Source organism: Sarcophilus harrisii, chromosome 2 (assembly GCF_902635505.1).
Source record: "Sarcophilus harrisii chromosome 2, mSarHar1.11, whole genome shotgun sequence".
Taxonomy (NCBI): domain Eukaryota; kingdom Metazoa; phylum Chordata; class Mammalia; order Dasyuromorphia; family Dasyuridae; genus Sarcophilus; species Sarcophilus harrisii.
Window position 1 is genome coordinate 504,293,770 of NC_045427.1, and position 21,218 is coordinate 504,314,987.

General features: G+C 36.5%; 1 protein-coding gene across 6 annotated transcripts in view; it reads right to left on the bottom strand.

Moving 5' to 3' along the window:
- MYO5A (myosin VA) overlaps positions 1-20,918 on the bottom strand; it is a 202,525-nt gene extending 181,607 nt beyond the window's left edge. For 5 of the 6 annotated variants that reach the window (XM_031955220.1, XM_031955217.1, XM_031955219.1 and 2 more), the window contains exon 1: positions 20,629-20,918. In XM_031955220.1, the coding sequence (XP_031811080.1) occupies positions 20,629-20,655 (27 nt within the window). In that variant the 5' untranslated portion in view covers positions 20,656-20,918. The remainder of the gene's footprint in view (positions 1-20,628) is intronic. The other variant, XM_031955221.1, reaches the window with a different exon arrangement.
- Between the last annotated feature and the right edge of the window lie 300 nt (positions 20,919-21,218).

Below are 21,218 nucleotides of genomic sequence, written 5' to 3' on the forward strand. Positions count from 1 at the left end.
ATAGAAGCATTAAACAAAATTAGAAAGTAAGCAAACTTGTCTTTGGTACTTTCCTACTTCCTTCTATGTGGCCCATACCCAACAAACTTCTCTGGCCAGCCTAGAGCCTGATATAACTCCTTTGCCTGTCTAAAGGTCCCCTGTGGTATTTTATCTAGATCTGCTCTTCAGAGTGCTAAACTCTAAAATTACCTCTCTGTCCTGAAATAAAAATTTCCATTCCTTCAGTGAAGTTGGTTTCAGATGGAAGTCTAGGGAAGTAATAGCATTAAAGTTATTCACACTGAAGTGTGAACAACTAAGAAATAGGCCAACCTTCTCATAAGGAGTTCAAATTTTTAAAAAACAGTTTATTAACCCAAATAATTTCTACTTGGTAGAATCTGGTCATGGGATATTTTTGGACAGAGATCCTAAATGGTATTTATTCCAGTGTGTCCATGATCCCAATTCCATATGCACATAAAATACACAGAAGTCAGAGACCTGAAGGTACCAATCCATATCATGAGGAAAAATTACAAAAAAATGAAAAAAGTTTCATTTTGAATTAATTTTTTATAAAACTAGAAGAATATTTACATAATTTATTGGGAAGTAAGCTAAAGCTAAATAAAGCCAAATAAAAACTGAAACACCTGTATTTTGAAATTTTGGAGTTACATTTTGAAATTACCTTTAAGACTAAATAACAGTAGCTGGGAAACAAGTGAAATAGATACCTCAATGTTCGATAAGTTTTCTTCCATCTTCTAACAGTGTTGAACCTAGAGAAGTTCTATTTTCTTTTATAAATATTAAACAGATCGTTCTTACCATGCTAATTTTTCCTAGACATAATTTAAATCCTAAAAATGTTTCATTTACAGCAATAGCTATACAGTATTAAAATTTCCATTCACCATTTCCAGTCACTTAGGAAGAGTGAGAGGGTTTCTTTCCTTGTCAAAATGAATAGTATCTGAACATTTATAAATATTTACATGTGACAACCTCCCCTAAAGCTCTCAGTTCTCTCATGGTGTCATCTGATAACCACTCTTTTAATTTATTTCTTCATTCACACAAAGAGTTTTAAGTGTTTTTCATAACATTAAAAAAAAAAGACAAGATGTAATGCCTTGTGATTCTCAAATGATAGATTTCAAGTAAAAATAATGCCTCAGTTGGAAATATCACTGTCTTGTATATATCACTGTGTTTCTTTGTGTATGTGTGCAAAAGGTGCTTGTATATATCCACCTCTCTCTATCTTTGTTTCTCCAAGACATTTAAATACCATTATGGGCAAATATACTGAACATTTCGGTACCAATAATCTCAAAGGATGAGCATCATAAGCGAATATGTACAGAAAGTGTGGCCAAGACATGAATTAAATTCAAAGGTAAGATTAGAAAATTACACCTGAAGGTGGAGGTTTTTAAAAATTTTGCCAGCAATTATTTTAAATACTTTACTTGATTTTTAAAGGCATCATCATTATCCTCTTTATTCCCATTCCCCTGATCACTTCCTCCCCAACTTGTATACTTACACATGGAGGTTTAAAATATATTTGTGGGAAGTTCAACCCTATACAGACACAACCATAGCTAGAAGATTTAACCATTATATAAAATAAACCCTTTTTTTCATTGTTGTCTCTTATTCTTTCATTATTTCTTAACTTCCTTATGCCTAACTTCCTGGTACTGCTGACTACTGGAAACCATTACAATGCTTCCTGAGGCTTTTAGGATCAATAATGGCAAAGACCAGGGGAGCCAAAAGATTGAAAACAGGCCCAAGAGAAGCTAGAAAGCAGTGCTGAGGCAAACTGTAAAACACTTCTAGGAATATCAAAGTAAAAAAACAAAACCGAATAGAATCCAAACTGCATGCCTCATGATCTGTTACAGAAACTACTCTTATATTCTCTGCTTCCTCTTTTCATGAAGAAAGCATTGTATAACTGTTAAAAAAAAAAAAAAAAAACTGTGTTTAAGCTGTTTTATTTGAAAAGTATTAAGTGACTGTATTATGCTTAAGATATTATATCATATATAAAAATTAGTCTAAGTTTGAGTTTTAACAGAAAGCCACATAGTATAGAGGAAATAGCCCTGAATTGGGGCTCATAGCTATGTGGCATGAACTAGGGCTCAGAAAATCTAGTTTCAAGTCAACTCTAGTCATTCAGGGAAACCTAATTCACTTTTTTAAAGTGTAATTCCCTATTATAGCCTAAAGCACTAGGCAGGGTCAAGAGAAATTCAGCTAAACTAAACATTGCCTATAAGATACTTCCCTGCTTTCAAATACAGAAATAAATAAATTTCTTCTTCCAGAAGAAATAAAATGTTAAACAAATAACTATGGGAGATAATATTAAACTCTTGTCCTTAGTGGTAGGGGATGCACTTAATTACTAAGATCAGTTTTGAACACAATCATAGCAACATAGACTAAGGAGTAGAAGATTTTCAAAAGTCATCTTTGATGAAGTGCAAATGATGAGGTGTGAGAATTGAGAGAAAAAGATCCCCCAAAAGCAATGGGATCCCCTTGGCCAGTGGCAGACTTTGTGAAAGAATTTGCAAACTTCAATGAATATAGGCAGAGAATGGGATTTATTTATACTAAGAAGCCAGCTTGCTGGGGAGACAGATTTCTTAGTGGGCAAGGAATAAGGTGGGTTACACTGAGAAAAAAAATATCTTCAGCAGTGGGAAAAGTACTGTTAGGACATCTGCAAAGATAGGTTTGACCAACCAAGATGTATCTTGGCTGGGGTTGAGAAGCAGTTTGAGCTATTGACTAGTGACTAAGAGATCTCCAACTGAATGAGATCATTTAACTGGAGTTTGAGACACTTGGAACAATTCTGAGGGACTTAATCTTCAGTTCAATAGAAGGTGGTGATTATGTCCCTGGCCAAGATCTCCAATTGAATGAGATTACTTATCTTGGGAGTTTCCCTTATGGACATAAGGGCGTGTCCCTCCCAGGGCAGAGCTTGAGAATCTAAATCATCTTTCTCTCACAGATTAAAGGGGACAAGTTTTAGGGACCCCCAAAGGTTAAAGGAAACACAATTTACATCACCTTCATTTTTAAATGGGAAATAGGTCCAGATGAATGGAGCTTGACTAGGTTTTCTCAAGTCTGAGTCCAGACCTAAGTCATGTGATCCCTATTCCCAGAGGTCTTTAGAGCCATAAGATCAGGCCTTGGGTATCAGGTTGAAGGAAATCACATGATTTCTGGGCCTAGAGGTCTCTAAAAGGCTAAGACCCTAGGTCAGCTTAGGAAGTGACCCACAAGTTACAATGTTGTGTGACCATTGTTCAAGGATGGTTACTTCCTTTTAGTCTATCCAATGAAAAGGCTTGGGGCTCTTGCTATTTAACCCCTGACAAGCTTCCAGCTTATCAGCTCCACAAGCACATGTTGGGAGCTGAGATATCTCCCAGGTATGCTTTGGCCTTTCCCTGCAGGGACTAAATAAATGCTTTCTCTTTGTACCTGAAGATGTCTCTGATTAATTTGGGTATGGGGGTCTGGCACCTATCCCACACACAGAGAAGCTATGACAACATAACACAAGGTCTACATAACTAGTACATGATACAGCCAGAATCTGAATTCAAGTGTTCTAACCCTAAATTAAAAGCTTCTTCTAAGAAAAACTGAGTTTCAGTTCTCCATATTCTAACGAAACAAAATCACCTGGAACCCTACCTGAAGTAAAAAAAAAAAAAAAAAAAAAAAAAAAAGTCAAACCGTATGAAACAGTGTCATACATTGATTGCTGTCAAACTATTCCAAAGTAGGCAAATAGATAGCTTCAAGATGAATGAAAGAAATCACATCTGCTGAGTGATTCATTCTGCAATTAGGATTGTCTGAACAATAAATAGCTCAGAGGGTCTCCACTGAACTATCTGTGCCATTTTCTTTGTCTGGTCTCTTTAAAAAAAATCTAAACTCTTAGACAATTATTCCATTAAATTATTTGAGGCAGTTTTTGTTTCACTGGAATTAATTGACAAGGCACTTTTACTTGAATCTTCAGCTGCAGCTGATGTCATTTTGTAATTGTAATGAAGAAGGAAAACAAAAGGACAACTGGCAACTTAAGGAAATAAACTAGCTAAAAGGGAAAGACATCTATTCATGATGCTGGCACTGGGACATCAGATTATATTAATATAGATATCTTATGTTCTAAAGAAATTCAAACCATAGTGATGATGGTTTGAATTAGAAACTAAAGGTTCAAACTAAAGCAAGTTTTAAACTGGAGTGCATTTTACAGCTGACCTCTAACACTAAAATAACTACTGCAAATACAGTGAAAATTAATTAAACTGAAATTTTCATTTCAGTTTATTTTCAGTCATATTTTCATTGAAAATATGTAACATTTTAATATTGCTAACACTGAAATTTATTTCTAACAAAAAAAAAGTTAATTAGACATCACCATGAACAAGGAGATGCAGGAGAGGAGTAAAGAAAGGGATGTTTAACCTGTCTGAAAACAATTAATTGTTTAAGAACAATTACATAAGAGATAGGATACCAGGTGGACTTCTACTTTCATCCTTATCAAGAGCTTCTTCTGGTGAGGAACTTTCTCTACCAAAGTAATTCTGCACTTTTTGTATAAATGCCAGTTTTAGAGACTTGCACAGGGTCATGCAGCCAGCAGCAGAACCTGAGCTTAATCTTAGATTGGAAGCTGTTTTCACTACTCCATGCTGACTCTGCAATTATATATGTGGCATAAAAACATAATACAGGAAAAATATCAGATGTATGGAATTATGTGAATATATAAAGCCATATATGTAAATATAAAACTTATCTACAAACGTTCTACCCATTGTTTAATCAGCACCTTGTAGAAAGCACTATGCAATATTACAGGATGATAAAACTACATTTTTTTAAAGATAGCTCTTCAGTCCAAAATATTGGTCCAGGAAAAAATGAAAGAATGCCTATACCTAAGATATTTACATCCTATCTCGAGAAACAATGTATATATATACACAAGTATATACAAAATTGCGATTAAGAAATTCTCTTTGGGGGGCAGCTAGGTAGCACAGTGCATAGAGCACCAGCCTTGAAGTCAGGAGGACCCGAGTTCAAATTTGGCCTCAGACACTCAATATTTCCTAGCTGTGTGACCCCGGGCAAGCCACTTAACCCCAATTGCCTCAAAAAAAAAAAAAAATGAATCTTCCAGATATTCTAATTCTCTTAAGACTCAACAAGATTAAGGAGATAAGTGAATAAATAAGTAATCATATCTCTGTGAATCTTCCTCCTGCAGAACTGTATCTGTCCAAAGTTTCTCATCTTGTACAATTCTAATCTTCCCTCCTCTATAAATTCTCCATAAAGAACCAAGCCTATATTCTAGAGGCCTTCATATAGGTCTTTTAACATTCTGTGAGTTCTTTCACTATTTGCCTTGCCCACTTCCTTTCCCAATTATGCATTTCCTGAATGTCTTATATGCTTCACTTTAAATATAGCTATATAAAAGTGAGATTATATCTATACACTTATATCTCTACCACACAAGGGAGATGATCCTGATTTCTCAAAGTGTATGACAATGAAGCAAAAATTCTGATCATGCAACAGATTAATGATTCATATAGACAGAAGAAACACTACATTAATGCAATGAGGAATCTTTAAATAAGAATAAGTGTAAATTCTATCCTTACCCCCACACCACACCAGATTCTATGGGCAGTTAACAGAAAAAAGTTCAAACTGTTATAACCCAACAAGCCATAATAATCCCTCCCTAACAATCCCACCTCAGGCATTTACTGGTTATGCGATTCTGCCAAGATACTTTTAGACTTTCAATTTCTTCATCTGCAAAATACAAAGAAAATCACCTAATTCTTAAAGAATGTTATGAGGATCAAAGGAGCATATTTGTAAATCACTTTGCTAACCTCAGCACCATAGAAATATGACCTATTATCAACATAATATGATATTTATTCATGTACTGTTATACTCCACATATGTATAAACTCTCAGACTTACACCAATAACAGAAAGAACCCTTCCCATGCAGATATCACAATAACCATCCAAGAACGAAAGACCTGAGGTCAAGAAAACATGGCACTGTTCCATACCACATAGCCTCTTTTCTGAATCTTTTTTCAAGTGCCTTTCTCATGACATTCTCATACCAAGTAATTCAATGCTCACTATGTGTCCACTAAATTTCCCATGGCATTAACATACTGTACTTTCTCATTGCTAAAGTCAATTTTATATCACTTTGTAGAATATGTTATGCTAGGAATTTCTTTCATTTATGAATTGGATTATATCTGTCCAGTGAGATCCCTTCCAACTCTCAAATACCTTGATTCTGTGATTCATCCACCACCCTTGTCAAAATACCAGAAATCTGTTTATTTTATGGTATCCCCCAAATAACCAGGATTTCTAATTTCCTGATAACATATAAAGACATATTTTTCCTATCCAATAAACACAATAAAAGTAAACTAATAAAAGTGGGTGGATGCTGCCCCCCAAAAGAGTCTATAGAAGCAAGAATGAACTGCTAAGTTAGCACAGTGAATAGAGTACAAGCTATTGGAATCCGGAGAATCTGAGTTCAAATCTAGCTTCAAATACTTGACATGCAACCCTGGGCAAGACCTTTAACCATGACTGTATCACCCCCAAAAAGTGTTTTGAATAATTACAAATAAAAAACTAAAAAAAAAACTGAAAAAAATGACAAAAATTATTTCCTAAAAATAGACACAATAATTTGTGGAAAAGCAGTTTAGACAATAATTAAATTACAGAAAAGCATCTATGATATAATGCTTATGGAGTCATACATTTATAGTCTGAGCTCTTATGAGGAGCAAAAATAAAAGTAACTTTCAAAATCATAAGGGAAACAAGTATTATATTAAACATCTACTATGTACTAGGCATTGTGCTAAGTGCTATTGTACGTCTATATTTGAAAGTCATCTGCACAGAATTAAAAGAACACTGTTCACAGTAACAATAAGATTGTATGCTGGTCAACTGTTATGGACTTTACTCTTCTCAACAATGCTGTGATTCAAGGCAATTCCAATAGACTTGGGATGGAAAATGTTATCTGCCTCCAGAAAAAGGACTATGGAGATTGAAAGTGGATGGAAACATGGTATTTTCACCTTTTTTGTTTGTTGGTTTTTTCTTTCTCTTAGTTTCTCCCCTTTTGCTCTGATTTTTCTTGCACAATATGCAAAATATAGAAATATGTTTAAAAGAATTGCACATATTTAATCCACAACAGACTGCTTGCTGTACTGGGGAGGAGGAAGATAAGGAAAAGGAGAAAAAATTTGGAGCACAAAGTCTTACAAAAATGAATATTGAAACTATCTTTACATGTATTTGGAAAAATAAAATACTATTGAAAATTTTTAAGAAAGAAAGTCATCTGCACAGAAATGATAACTGAACTCATGGAAACTGTGATCATTTAGAAAGATAGTCCAAATAAAAGGGAGGAAGCCCAGAGCAGATTACCAGAGCAGGTAATCATACATTATGTGTAGTATAGGATATTCATGATGATCCAGCAAAAGAGACTTAAAAGAAACAGATGGATAGTAAAGAGAATCATGTCACAAACTTCAAATAGAAAATTTCTGTATAAGTCTCAGAGTATTTTAATTGGGCAGGACAGGATTTAGATTCTCTAATCATCCTGAATAAATGGTATCTAATTCTAAGTAGAATATTTATATATAATAGTTATTTAATTAGAAATAATTTATTTTCAGGAAATTTTCAATTAAAATTATCTATATTATCTATATTCAAGAAGGGAGTTTCACAAATTATCTTACCTTTTTATCCCTCATCATTCATTCATTATGTCTGGCACAGATTCTCTCACACCTAAGTGAGAATGGAAGCTGGATAACAGCCACAACTTGGAAAAAACTGTCCTAAAGGAAATACTTCACATTTTCAGAATATAAGAGGAGAGCGTACTGAGCATACTGATGAAGGATTCCTTAAGATACTGAACAGTAGGCACAATCTCAGAAATAAAGAAGATCTGGTCACATTAACTCAAATAGAGTCAAACAGAATAAATGTCAACACTCTTCAGCATGCATAGATATCAATTAGGCCATGGGTTTGTTAATAAGAGGAACTATCCCAATTATGAAGCCAGTAGCTCAGTATTGATCTAATACTTTCCTTTCTTATTCCTTTTTTTAATCCACATACAAACGAGGTTATGAATAGGTAAAAACTGTGATATAAAATCCACTGGGCTCTTTATCTTTCATGTTTAAAAGCGATTCAATCTCATGCTAAGAAAATCACGTTCAAGTTTGTACTTTGTGTTTGTGACAGAATTCCTGATTTTGTAGGCTAGTAAGTTCTGCTCCAACCTGAGAGCTGTTCTAGCCAAATCAAGTATAAATAGATTCTAAGTCAAGGGAAGACTACTGCTCTCAAGAACACTTGAACTTGTGGGACAAAACAAAAAATTGCTTTAAAAAAAAAAAAAAGGAAGGAATGGCCATCTGACATTTTGCGATGCTTCAATTTTTCAACTTCAGTCTGACTACTTGACCAAATTCTGAGTAATACTGTTTCATGCAATCTTTCTTCCTGCTGTGACTGTCAGATGGAGGGAGTGGTTGAATACAAGTAGCTAAAGCAACAGTACATGGATATTGGGAAATAGATTGTCCCTACTCTGTCCCTACTCAAGCAAATTAGGTTATTAAATGCATTCACATATTAGTAGATATTTCCAAGCAAAAATCAATGACAATGCAAAATTTGGTTTAAAAGATATCTTCTCCACATTTCTATTTTGTTCTGTTTTTACCCTAAAATTTTAGTTTAAAATGTTATTTTTGTGTATTTTCTTGACTATAATAGTTATTATATATGTGTTATAATTTAAGTTCAGCATTTTTATTTTTAGTTTCTTCAGCAGTTTATGATTGGTTATAGAGAGGCACACCAGAACAAACAGCAATGAGTCAAGGAAAGATGAGTACAAGTAAAAATGGGAGTTGGGAGTTGAATGTGGACAGAATGGGCTGGTAAAAGAAAGATATGGGTGGATACAGCAGAGTATAGTAGATAGGTAAAAGGTGAGAAATATGGAATAGATGAGGAAAGGAAATCAGGCAAGAAGACAATGTAATTTTATCTAAGTGTGTATGTGTTTATGTGTAAACTTGTGTAAAAAATTTGTGTCCTCATATACCAGGAAAGCACTTATATGATCTGGAGAATTTCTCGGAAGCACGGGAATCTTTTGTGTAATTATTGTGAAAAAAGTAACAACTGAGGAGAGTACAGTTCTCTGTTGGATTCTCAGTTAACTACAGTTTCTAATAGGATAATATGCCATATCCAATAAAAATACATTTGTTGGTATTAACGATCAGACCAACTTATTAGATCAATGCCTTTGTAAACAATCTTAAAGTCCATGATACTTAGGAAAATTTAGGTATGTATTATACTCTTATTCTCAGAAGTTAAAAATGACAATTACTATGATTTGTGACCACCATTTTAAAAGCAAAACACAATTACATTACCTACAATTATAGAATAATAAATCTAAAACTAGTGAAGATCTCAAAAGCCATCCAGACTGACCTCCCATTTTCAAAGAAGCAAACTGAGGCCTAGGGAGCTTAATTGGCTTCCCCAAGATTACATAAGTGGTGTCAAAAATAGGATTTAAACTCTGATCCTCTAATTGTAATCAGTGTTTTTTTCCACTTGCCAAAGGGGAGAGGGGTGAGGGAAAGTGCCTTTTTATGCTAGGCACCAGCATTTATACAGTTAAAAAAAAAATAGTTCCAACCAACCAAAGGTATATTTTTTATAGAGAGAGACGCGTTATACATGAGTATGTACATATAAGGTAATGGGAGTGGAGCATTAGTAGTTGAGGTGGAGAATCAGGAAAGCCCCCCAAAAGATGGTGATATCTGAACTGAGCTTTGAAGGAAACTAGAAATTCTAAAAGGGGCAAAGGTGAGGAGGGTTTTCATTTCAAAGGGTATAGGGAGAGCCAGAGCAAAGGCAAAGAGATGGGAGGTGGAATGATATGTGTGAGAAACAGAAGGAAGGCCAGATTGGCTTGACAGAAGAGTGCTTAATTTATGAAGAGAGGTTTAATGCTAATGACTGCTACTTAAGAATTACAAGGGCAAGTGTTTGGAAGAGAGAGTTAAGACTGCCAAGGGCACAGAAACACTAGGGATGAGTTTCTGCAAAGTTTAACCTGTCTCAGCACAAAAAGAGGCAGGATTCTCAATAGCTATGAGGCTGACTACATATGCTATGCGATCTGGGGGAAGGGAAGAGTAAATGGTAAAATGGATCATAGAGCAGTTTTAGTTCTACAAAGAGCTAAGGAAATAAAATTCAAACTTTATGATCATAAACCAAGGACATCAAGAAAGAAATGGATAAAATAATAACTATCCAGACATTTTCTTCTACTCACTCAAAGAATTATCCTTTAGCAGTACAGATACTTTCCCAGATTAATCCTTCCCCCAAAAAAAGGTGAATCTAAATTTAATAAGAGACTTCATGCTCATCCCTTCCATACAAGATTAATCCTACTAGCTGCTATAAGCAATCATTACATTAGTGGGACAAAATTAAACGTTTAGATCATTTTCAAAGAGACCATACTTTCATCTGTATCCACTTGTTATAATAAGTAGCCACTTATCATGATAATAAATTTTTGGATTTACCGAAGGAGGCCAGGTAAGATATCAAAAAGGCAAGTTCTTGGATGAGGGATTAGCAATATGAAGCATCTAATAAGGGACAAATTTGTCTAGCGGCAATGGCTATAAAAAGAATGGGTGGCCCATAGCAGCAATATTTTTTATTTCTATTCTAACCACTTCCTCTTTAGGTTATATTTATGTTTATTGTAATCATTATAATGGAAAACATACTAAGGCTTAAAAATCAAAGACCTGGGTTTCAGTCTAACTATATTGTGTGGCCTTGCCAAGACTTGCCCATAGTATCAAAATTCATTGAGCATCTGTTTCTTTATGAAGAAGGTGATACAAGATTAAGGATCAAATAAGATAAAATATTTTATAGCAATTTTATAATCATATTTTAAAATCGCATAATGCAAACTATTTAATACTTGAATCAGAAACTGACTGAAATGAAGACATGTATATCCAAGATTTCTCTAATAGGGTCATATGTCCCCAGAATGCCAAAATAGAGGTTTAAAAGAGAAACTTTGAAAACAATAAAATTAAAGCTTAAGTCTCTTCTCCCTATTTTGAGGTTTCTCTTCCAACTCAAAAATTTTCAAAGCAATGATATCAACCAGCATAACTGTTTAAATTCCCAAGCCTGCAGAATTAGGATATGTTCCCAGTGAAAGAAGATTTTAAGTTTCAATTTCCCACATCAGAAACCCTGGAGTCATTTTAAAATACTTGGTCTCTTCTCTATTGCTATTATCACATTAGACCAGCCCTTCCTGACTGACCTCACACCTAGATAAATGCATTAACTCAGTAACTCTCAGAAATCCCACCTCCAACCCTTTCTGCTCTGGGTTGTAAAGTCCATCTTACTCAAACATTTTCTTCATATCACTAATACACAAGGACCTATATTGTCTCTTTATTGACTTGTGGAATCACAAACTCTTTCAAGATTCTCTATTATCTGGGGCAGCTAGGTGGCTCAGTGGATAGAGCACCAGCCCTGAAGTCAGGAGGACTTGAGTTCAAATTTGAACTCAGACACTTAACACTGTTTAGCTGTGTGACCCTGGGCAAGTCACTTAACCCCAATTACCTCAGCAAACAAACAAATCTATATTTGACTCCATTCTGTTTACTCATACCTCATTTCCCATTACTTCTGAACATATAACTGTTTTCAATCAAATCAAGCTCTATATCACATACAATATTTTCCTGTCATACGCCTTTAGCTAGACAGTTACCTTCTTTTAAGGAAGGGCTCCCCATAGCTTTCATATTACTCTAGACCCTTACATTGATCTCTCACTTTTCCAAAATTCTTTTGCATTGACAAGTACCACAATGTGCTGAACCACAAAATTTGGAACAGTGTAGGCATCTAGCACAACCCATACTTGAACATATATTCTGTCTATTCTGGAACTTGTGGCCAATATGGCTGCCTGAACAGAGGCAGGCCAATCAACTTCCACATAGTTAACTAATCAAAAAATCCTTAAGTTTACACCAGCCCAAATAATAAGAAGCTACAATAAACAATTTCTTCTACCCCATAAATGAACAAAATGTCAGCCAGGAAATCATGGGCAATAGGAAAGGGGGCCCTCAAGAAAAGCTAATATCAGTAATAGAAGCCTTCCTGAACAGAGACAGAGCAAACAAAGTATAACTTTCAAAGCTTTATGATCTTTGTCCAGAGGAAACATGAAAGGAGACCCCTTCTGAGAAAGCACTAGGGAAGTAAACTGAAAGCCTGAGGGTGAGGATCCTGAAAGTCCCTAAAAGCAATCGTCAACAGCAATTAAAGTGGTATTTCAGTACTCCTACTGGGATAACCCAGATGAAAAAAACGCTCTGTAGTTGGTCTTGAATCATCTGATAGGGCCCTAAATATCCAGCATTCTGAAATTCAAATATCCAGAGGGATCTAACTCCAGGAGGAGAGGCCAGCCACAGGAGGGAACCTAGAGCAAAGCCAAATAAAGCCACTACTCATTCAAAAGCACAACATTGAGTAAGACCCAGCCCTGACCAAAGCCCAGGTGAGAAATTAAAGCTGGAAAGATGAGTAAATAAAAGGAAACAGAGTCTAGTGTAAAAAATAAAAATGTATTGCAAATCCAGAGATCTCTAAAAAGGGATAACTGCAAATGCAAATGATAAATAAATGCAAAAGTAATATAGTTTCTAGGGGAGACAACAATGGTTTTGAGATTCCTGAGGAGGGTTCTGTTCTAACAGTAATCCTAAATCTTCCGGTTTTTAAATCTGCCTCAGGGACTTCCCACACCCAATCTAAGAATAACAATGTCTCATTCTGAATAGACCATTCCTCAATTCATTGCTGACTGTCAATTTCTGGCCTCGGGATAATCCCACAGACCAAACTCCTGAGATAGTGATAATCTGTTGGTCAGGGAGAACTAAATTCCAGAAGTGACCACTCCTAACTCTGGGCCATAGAATTATAATATCAATGATAGAAAACAGGATAAAGGTGTCTCCTCTCTCTTAGAATTTTGCTTAATTCTTTTAGAATTTAGACCTCTTTATTGAGCATTACAATTACAACAAACTTAGTCCTCCACCAGGAAATGGGTTCAAGACAGAAAATTCTTTTGAGCCACAGCAACATGAGTCTGTGACTCCTAACTTTTGGGATCTCTTTCCCAAACAACACAAAGAAAAAGATAGTTTTTCTACTATGAATTCCTGTAAGAAATAATTTTAAAAGCTCTGCGTTTTTGAGTCTCAGGCCTGTATTCTTTCCGCGATACCAGATTTCTGAAACTTTTTCCACTCACAACCCCTTTTTACCCAAAAAAATTTTACATGACCCCAGGTATGTGGATATATAAATAGGTATACAAATCAAACATTTAATGACAATAAATGATAATGAAATTTGCATCAAAACAATTTTTGGTATACATATAATTTTATTATGTATTAAAAAACAAAAGCAAATCTGCATACTAAGAGATGGATGTGCTTGTTTTTTAATATAAATAATTAAATCTTTAAAAAAATAATTCAAGAGATTTTTTTAAACAAAGAACTAAAAGCTTTCAAGGAAGAATTTGAATGAGTAAAAGTAGATTAGAACATAATGTAGCAAACATCATTTAGGAAATGCAATTCCTAAAAACGAGAATGAACCAAAGAGAAATCAAAGACTCCATAAAACTGTAAGAAATATTAGAACAAAGGAAAAGGGAAGAAAGAGAAACACAGAAAGAGAAAAAGAGAGAGAGTGACGTAAAAATGCATCAAATTCAACAGGAAAATAAGTAGGCATATGAAGATTTAGAAGAAAGATAACAGTGGCAAGAGAATGTAAGAAAAACAAATTTCCTAACTCTCTTGGGCAGAGGGAAGGGAGAAGGGAAAGGGGGAGCAAAAAACTAAAATCTAAGGAGATATCTTAGATTACTTCTTTAGACAACTAGGAAATTCATTAAATATGAATTTGATAATGAATTGTAACATATGAATTTAATGGAATATTATTGTCCCATTAAAAATGACAAAAGAAACATTTCAGAGAATACTGGGCAGCATAAACTGACAGAGTAAAGTAGTCGGAAAGGGAAACAATTTATACATAGATAGCAACATTGTAAGGAAAGATAACTTTGAAAGATTAAAGAATTCTGATCACTGAGGAGGCTGATTTTAGAAAATCCTGGAAGGACTTACATGAACTGATGCTTAGTGAAGTGAGCAGAACCAGGAGAACATTGTACCCAGTAACAGCAAGATTATGTGATGATAACTTAATGATAGAGTAGGCTCTTCTCAGCACTACATTAATCCAAGACAATTCAACAGACTTAGTATGGAAAATACCATCTGCAACCTGAGAGAGAACTATAGAGGCTGATTGCAGATGAAAGCATACTATTTTCATCTATTTTTTTTTTATTGCTGCCATGTAAGAGAAGGAAGGAAGGAAGGATGAAGGGAGGGAGGAAGGAAGATAGAAAGAAAGGAAGAAAAGGAAGGAGAGAGGGAGGAGAAAAGGGAGGAATAAAGGGAGAGAGGGAAGAAGGGAGGAATGGAGGGAAAGCGAGAGGGAGGAAAGGAAAGAGGGAGGAACAAAGGGAAGAAAGAAGAAAGGAAGAGAAGGAAGAGAAAGGGGGGCGAATGGAAGGAAGGAGGGAGGAAGGAAAGGAAGGAGGAAGTGAGAGAGGGAGGAATGAATGGAGGGAGAGAAAAAGAAAAAGAGGGAGAGAGGAGTGGAAGGAAGGAGACATTAGCAGTCCCAGTGCCTAGGTATAAAAGTTATGGTCCTCTACAATTCAATTTGAGCCTATCGTTCTAGACATATAGTACTATTTCTACAACATACTATCCTTGTGCTGCTGTCAAAGTGGAATACTTTCTGTTTAGAAATACATCACTTCACCTTTTGTCTCTGTTCCTGCAATATCCTATGCTTGAAAGTTTCCCCAAGCCCAGCTAATATTCTATATCGAGAATCATTTCAAATGCTACTGCCTCTAGGAAGTTCATCCTGAAAAGCCTAGACTAAATTGAATCTCACTCCTCTTAGTAATACATTTTACTCCTCTTTGGCACTTGTTTTGATTTCTTTAATATTGGTATTCATGTCTAATCTCACTTAAGCTCCATGAGGATAGGAACAACAATTTTATTAATTTTTATATCTTGCTAGCATGTTGCAATGCTTACATTTGGTAGAAGTTCAATGAATGAACCTAACTAAGCTTTTGAAGGTTATGCTGGAGAATTAAGTGCACACACAAGGCAAATGGAATATTTTTGGTAAAGGTTTTTAAATATAACTATGTATATGAGCCAGAACACATATGAAATTATAATGAAAGTCAATACAAAATAATGTTTAAAAATATGCAATGTGCAAAACTTCAGGAACTCAGGAACTAATTTTAGATTAATTTTAGTTCTTTTCAGTCTCTTTGCTGAATCACTGGCTGTATCCTATCCCCAAACAATGGATATAATCCAAAGTTCTATCCTGAGACTTCTCTTCCTTTCTATATTCTCTCCCCTGCTGACAGTTCCCATGAGTTTAATTATTGTCATCTGTGCAGATGATGCCCGTATCTATATATTTCATCTTAGTCTCTCTTTTGCTCCAATTGCCATCTGACCATCATTTTCTGACCATCACCAATTGCCTACTGACCATTTTCAAAATGGATGTTCTCTAAGCATCAACATGTTTAAATTCATTTCTCCCTCCCCCCCCCCCCATCCATGCCTCTTCCAAATTTCCCTGGTTCTGTCTGTCAAGACCACAAACATCCTTCCAACTATCTAGTCTCATAAAGTAGCACCTCCAACCAGTTATCAGTTTTGAAAATTCTTCTTCACAATCTCATTTGTATATATCTTTTTTTCTTTATTTACACAATCCCAAACCGAATTCAGGCTCTGATCCCCTCTCACTGGGACTATTTTAATAGACTCCCAATGGATCTCTTTGGCTTCAAGTGTCTCCATCCTCCTCTCCAACCCAATCTCCATATACAGATTTTCCTAAAATTCAGATCTGATCACACTGGGGTCCCTATTTCTCTCAGGGTCAAAACCAAAATTCCTTTGTATGGTTAAATCTAAATTTAATCTACTTTCACAGTGTATTATGCCATACTCTCCTTTATTTAGAGTAGCTAAGTGATACAGTAGATAGAGCACTGGGCTTAGAATCATGAAGACTTATCTTCATAAGTTCAAATCTGGCCTCAGATACTCACTTAAGTGAACAAGTCACTTAACCCTGTTTGCCTCAGTTCCTCATCTGTAAAATGAACTGAAGAAGGAAATGGTAAAGCATTCCAGTATCTCTGCCAAGAAACCCCCCCCCCCCCCAACATAAAGGATCATGAAGAGTTGGACACAACAAATCTTTTATGCGCTTGATGATTTAGTCAAATGGACCTTCTTCTAGTTCCACACTCTTCTTATTCATTCTCACTCCCTCATCACTATCCTTTTGCATCATTTGAATTTCATGCCTCAATGTAACCCCCCCTCACCTCCATATCTCAGAATCAATAATTTTCAATTCAACTGCCACTTACTACATAGAGCCTTTTCCCCGCTTTCCACATTACCTTATCTTTCCAATGTATAGACATATATAGTTTTATACATGTGTATATGTATATATATATATACATACATATAGCTACCTACATATATACATCTTCTCTCCTAACAGAATGTCAGCTGCTTAAGGGTACTATTTAATTTTTGCCTTTGAACAATGTTGATACTTAATATAATATCAAATTGATAATATAATATCAAATTGGACTAAAGAAGGCCATTGGTCAAAAAATCATTTCAATAGAATAAAAGAACATAAGTCTGACTAGAGGGGGTTAGGGAGGGAGGGGTAAGCAAATGGAAAGAAATATAAGCAATCCATTCAGAAGTTCAACCAATAAGATTAAAAGAAAACCCAGATGGGAAATGATCAAAAAAAAAGTTATAAGGCACTTGAATAGATTCTTTCAATATGATATCTATTTATGTTTAAAAAATAAAAGCCTAAGGATGAGGGTAGAGTAAAACGGACACTGAACTACCTAACCCATTTAAGTCATTTAACTACTAGGTTTCAACTTCCTCATCTGTAAAATGGGAATAGTAATACTCGCTCTTTCTTCCTCTATTTTTTTGTAAGAACTAAATATGATAATATATGTTTAATTTCTTTATGTACAAACTATCATGAAAAGTCCATCATAAAATTGAAAGGGATGAAATCAAATGCATAAGTAGATGAGAGATCAGTGTTTGAGGAAAAAAAGTGAGATTTTCCAACTTCAGTTTCAAATAAAATGTTTAACATAAGTTTTATCTGAGTGCATACTACCATTCCAAATAACTCATTGGTTATTTTCTTTGTAGAAAAAGTTTCCAAAATAAAAAATGGTTTTGATTGTTTTAGCCAAATAAATAGCATCTTGGTTCACCAAGAGAAATTGGATAGTATTCTACTATTCACTGTAATGTGATTTGACCCATGTATAAATTGCAAATCACAGAAAACAGATACTACTCCTTTCTGCATTTGATGATTTCCCTCATAAGGGGAAAAGTTTCTTTCTATTAAATCCAATATAAATCTAAAGAGATACTGTTTTAAAATAACTTAAACAGTTTAGTGCTAAAATTGATGCGTTACCATCATCTCACTTTCTTGTAATACTGTATTACCTCCTTTCCTGTAATTCTTGTCCTTTATTTCCATATTTCTGATATTTCCTACTTCTGATGAATTCCTTTTCTGCCACTCTCCAAAACTGCTACTGATCAAGCCTTTATTTCTGGAAATCTTCATAACATTTCCACAGCTACACACTATCACTAATTCTCTTCTTTTCTAACTATCAAAGTTGAGGGAACATTGGAGACTCAAAGAGGGTTAAAAAGCTCAAGCCCAAACCCCAAAATGTAGCCAAATAACTAAATTTATTTTTAACACAAAAGTATTTAGGAGAAGGTAGCTAGTGAAGACTTTTTCAAATGAAGTTTATATGGGCTAAAACCTAGTGTTCAAATCTAGGATTATCAAAATCCTTCGCATTAGAAAGCTTTTGAATTTACAATCTAAACTTGAATAATTTAAAATGTATGAAATCATAAGAATGGAGGTAAGATTTTAAAATAAATTTCAATGATACCAGTAAGATTTTTTCTCACATAAATTATGTGGTTAGGTAGTTAAGAAAAATTGACACAACTGGAGTCTCTACTAAAAAGGCCTTAGTTGGTTGATTTCTTGTTGAAAGATATCATTTCAATTGTATTTGAATAGCTATAGAAGATGCACTAAGTAACCAAAACTTAGATAGGGTTTATTTATACCAGAGCTATTCTTAAATGAGTCCTAAAACTTTTAAAATATGAATTCCCCCCAGTTGTACTCATTCACACAGTTGGATGAAGATAATATCAGTTTTGTGAAATATCTCACACTAAAGCTCTATACCAATGTTCTATCATAACAGAAAAACGACAGTAAACTCTTAGATAGTATACCAATAATAAATGGATGAGACTGACCTAAGGTATAAAGCTTTGTGGCAGAATGAATGAATATCTGATGGCTGAGGATCAGTATAGCTAAGTGAGGAAAGACTCCACCAGAAATTTGGCCACAAAGTGATCCATTTATTTTGACCACAGCAACACATGGAGCTAAAACATTTGTGATCTTTATCAGTGGAAACATATACTCAACATGGATGAAATCACTGAACCTGAAAGTATTTACTAAAATAAAAGAGAAAGATATGATCTTAGATTCATAAAATCTTTGACCTCTATTCACTATCCCAAGATTATAGATATAAATAATAGTAGCGACAGGACCACAACCTAGGTTTTCTGTTCAACAAAGTACTTTCCAACTCACCTTTCTATATGCTGGTCTCACTATTCCTACACCTACATATTTGTTTTGGTTGACATCAAAGAAAGATTCTGTCATAGACAAACTTAAAAAGAAATGAGATCCTTTGTATAACTAGTAGCCAGCAAATTACAACTTTAAAAGCAGCAACTACATTCAATCAAGACCAAAGTTTTAGAATAGTCTTCAAGAACATAGTAACATTTTGAAAAAACAGAAAGATCTGTTACAGAGGAAAAGACTGAATATTTACACATTTAGTATGCTCAAAAGCAATTGCCCCCAGTGGATGGCCCTGAAATCAGACATAAAGAAATTAAGGAATTATAAACTTGAATTGCAAACTTCAGTAGCAAAAAAGACCCTTTAATAAGAATGGGAAAAACAATTACTTCAGTCAGGAATCCTGGAATGAGAATCTTAACGGTTAGGACAATCCTTAAAGCCGATTCAACACAATGCAGGAATCTGCATGTATCCCAGATAAGAGCCAGAGCACAGATTAAATTTAATGCCCAAATCTAGTCTTGTACTGGTAAACCAAAAGATGAAGTTAGGTAAAACACCAGATCCCATGAGTCTTATAAGAACAAAACAAACAAAAAGTCCGAGTTTTCTTTTTTTAAAAGGAGGAAACAAAAACAAACAAAAAAGAATTTCAAGCAAGTGCCCCTTTTCTGCCCTCTCCAAGGATAATACAACAAACACCATCATTCTTTATAAGATCATCTGATCAACTCCTATTCCGATTTTTTCAGGACTTTGAAAGGTCTTTTGGTAAATGAATATGCAGACTCTTCACAAGGCTACAGAAAATCGAATTGAAAGGAGTTTCAGAGGCCAAAGCACTCGTCCAAGAAAAGAGGCGTCCCCGTCTCCATCCTCCTGTTTGTTTGCCTGTGGTCTCCCGGGGTAGATTAGAAGCTCCTTGAGGGAAGGGTCTGTCTTTTGCCTCTTTGTTCCCAAAGACTGGCACATAGTAAGCGCTTAGTAAATGTTGAGGAACTGACTGGAAAATGTACACCACCACCATCACCTTTCAGAGTGAAAGGTTTCATGTCAGCTATGGAAGAGCAGGGGTCCCGATCTCCCCAGCGAGAGGGATGCTCTCGGCCCTCTCCGGAGAACAGGCCCTGGGTACCGGAAGGGTGGTTGCTTCTCCGCTGCTTCTCCCTCCCTCCCCACCCCCAAGCTACGATAGTTCATTCAGTCTCGGGCAGACAGACAGACAGACAGACAGGCAGGCACAGTAAGGCAGGCATCCCGCTTCCTCCCGGAGACGCTGACAGCTGGACCAAGTGAGGGGAGGAGGCGACATCAGCTGGCCAGGGCGAGTCGGCTCCATCACCTCCCCTCCCCCTTCCCACTCCTCCCCGTGCTGCTCCCCGGGATGCTGTCTCCGGGACGGGCCGTTACCTTTGTGTAGAGCTCAGAGGCGGCCATGGCGCCGGCGCCGCCCGCTCGGGCCTCGTCCCCGAGCCGATGCCCCTAACGCACCCCGGGCCGCCCGCGCCTCTGGAGCCTCGGCGGAGGCCGGACCCGCATGGGCCGCCTCTAAGGCGGGGGAGCGCGGACAGCCGCGGGCAGAGCGGGATTTAGGCTGCCGGCAGCAGGCACTCGGCCATTCCTGGCGGACGAAGGTCCCCGGGGCTGAACCCAAGCCTCTGGATGCGGCTGCCGCTGCCGCCGCCGCTACCGCTGCTGCTGCTGCCGCTGCTCCTGCAGCCGCTGCTTCTCCCCAGCCGCCGCCGCCGCCGCCGCCGCCGCCGCCGCCCTGTGCATTGTGGGAGCGGGAGGAGGCAGCACTGAAATACTGCTTCTGCCGCTGCTCCAGGAACCGCTGGGATCACGCTGCCGCCCATCGGCTGCGAGTACGGCCAGAGCATCCTCGGCGGGCCAGCAGCCCGAGGCTAGGGCGGGCTGAGGCGGGGGCCCGGGACCTGGGGGCCCCGCCCTCAACCCCGCTTCCGCGCGGCAGGGCTGCTTCCTCCACCTGGCGAGGTACG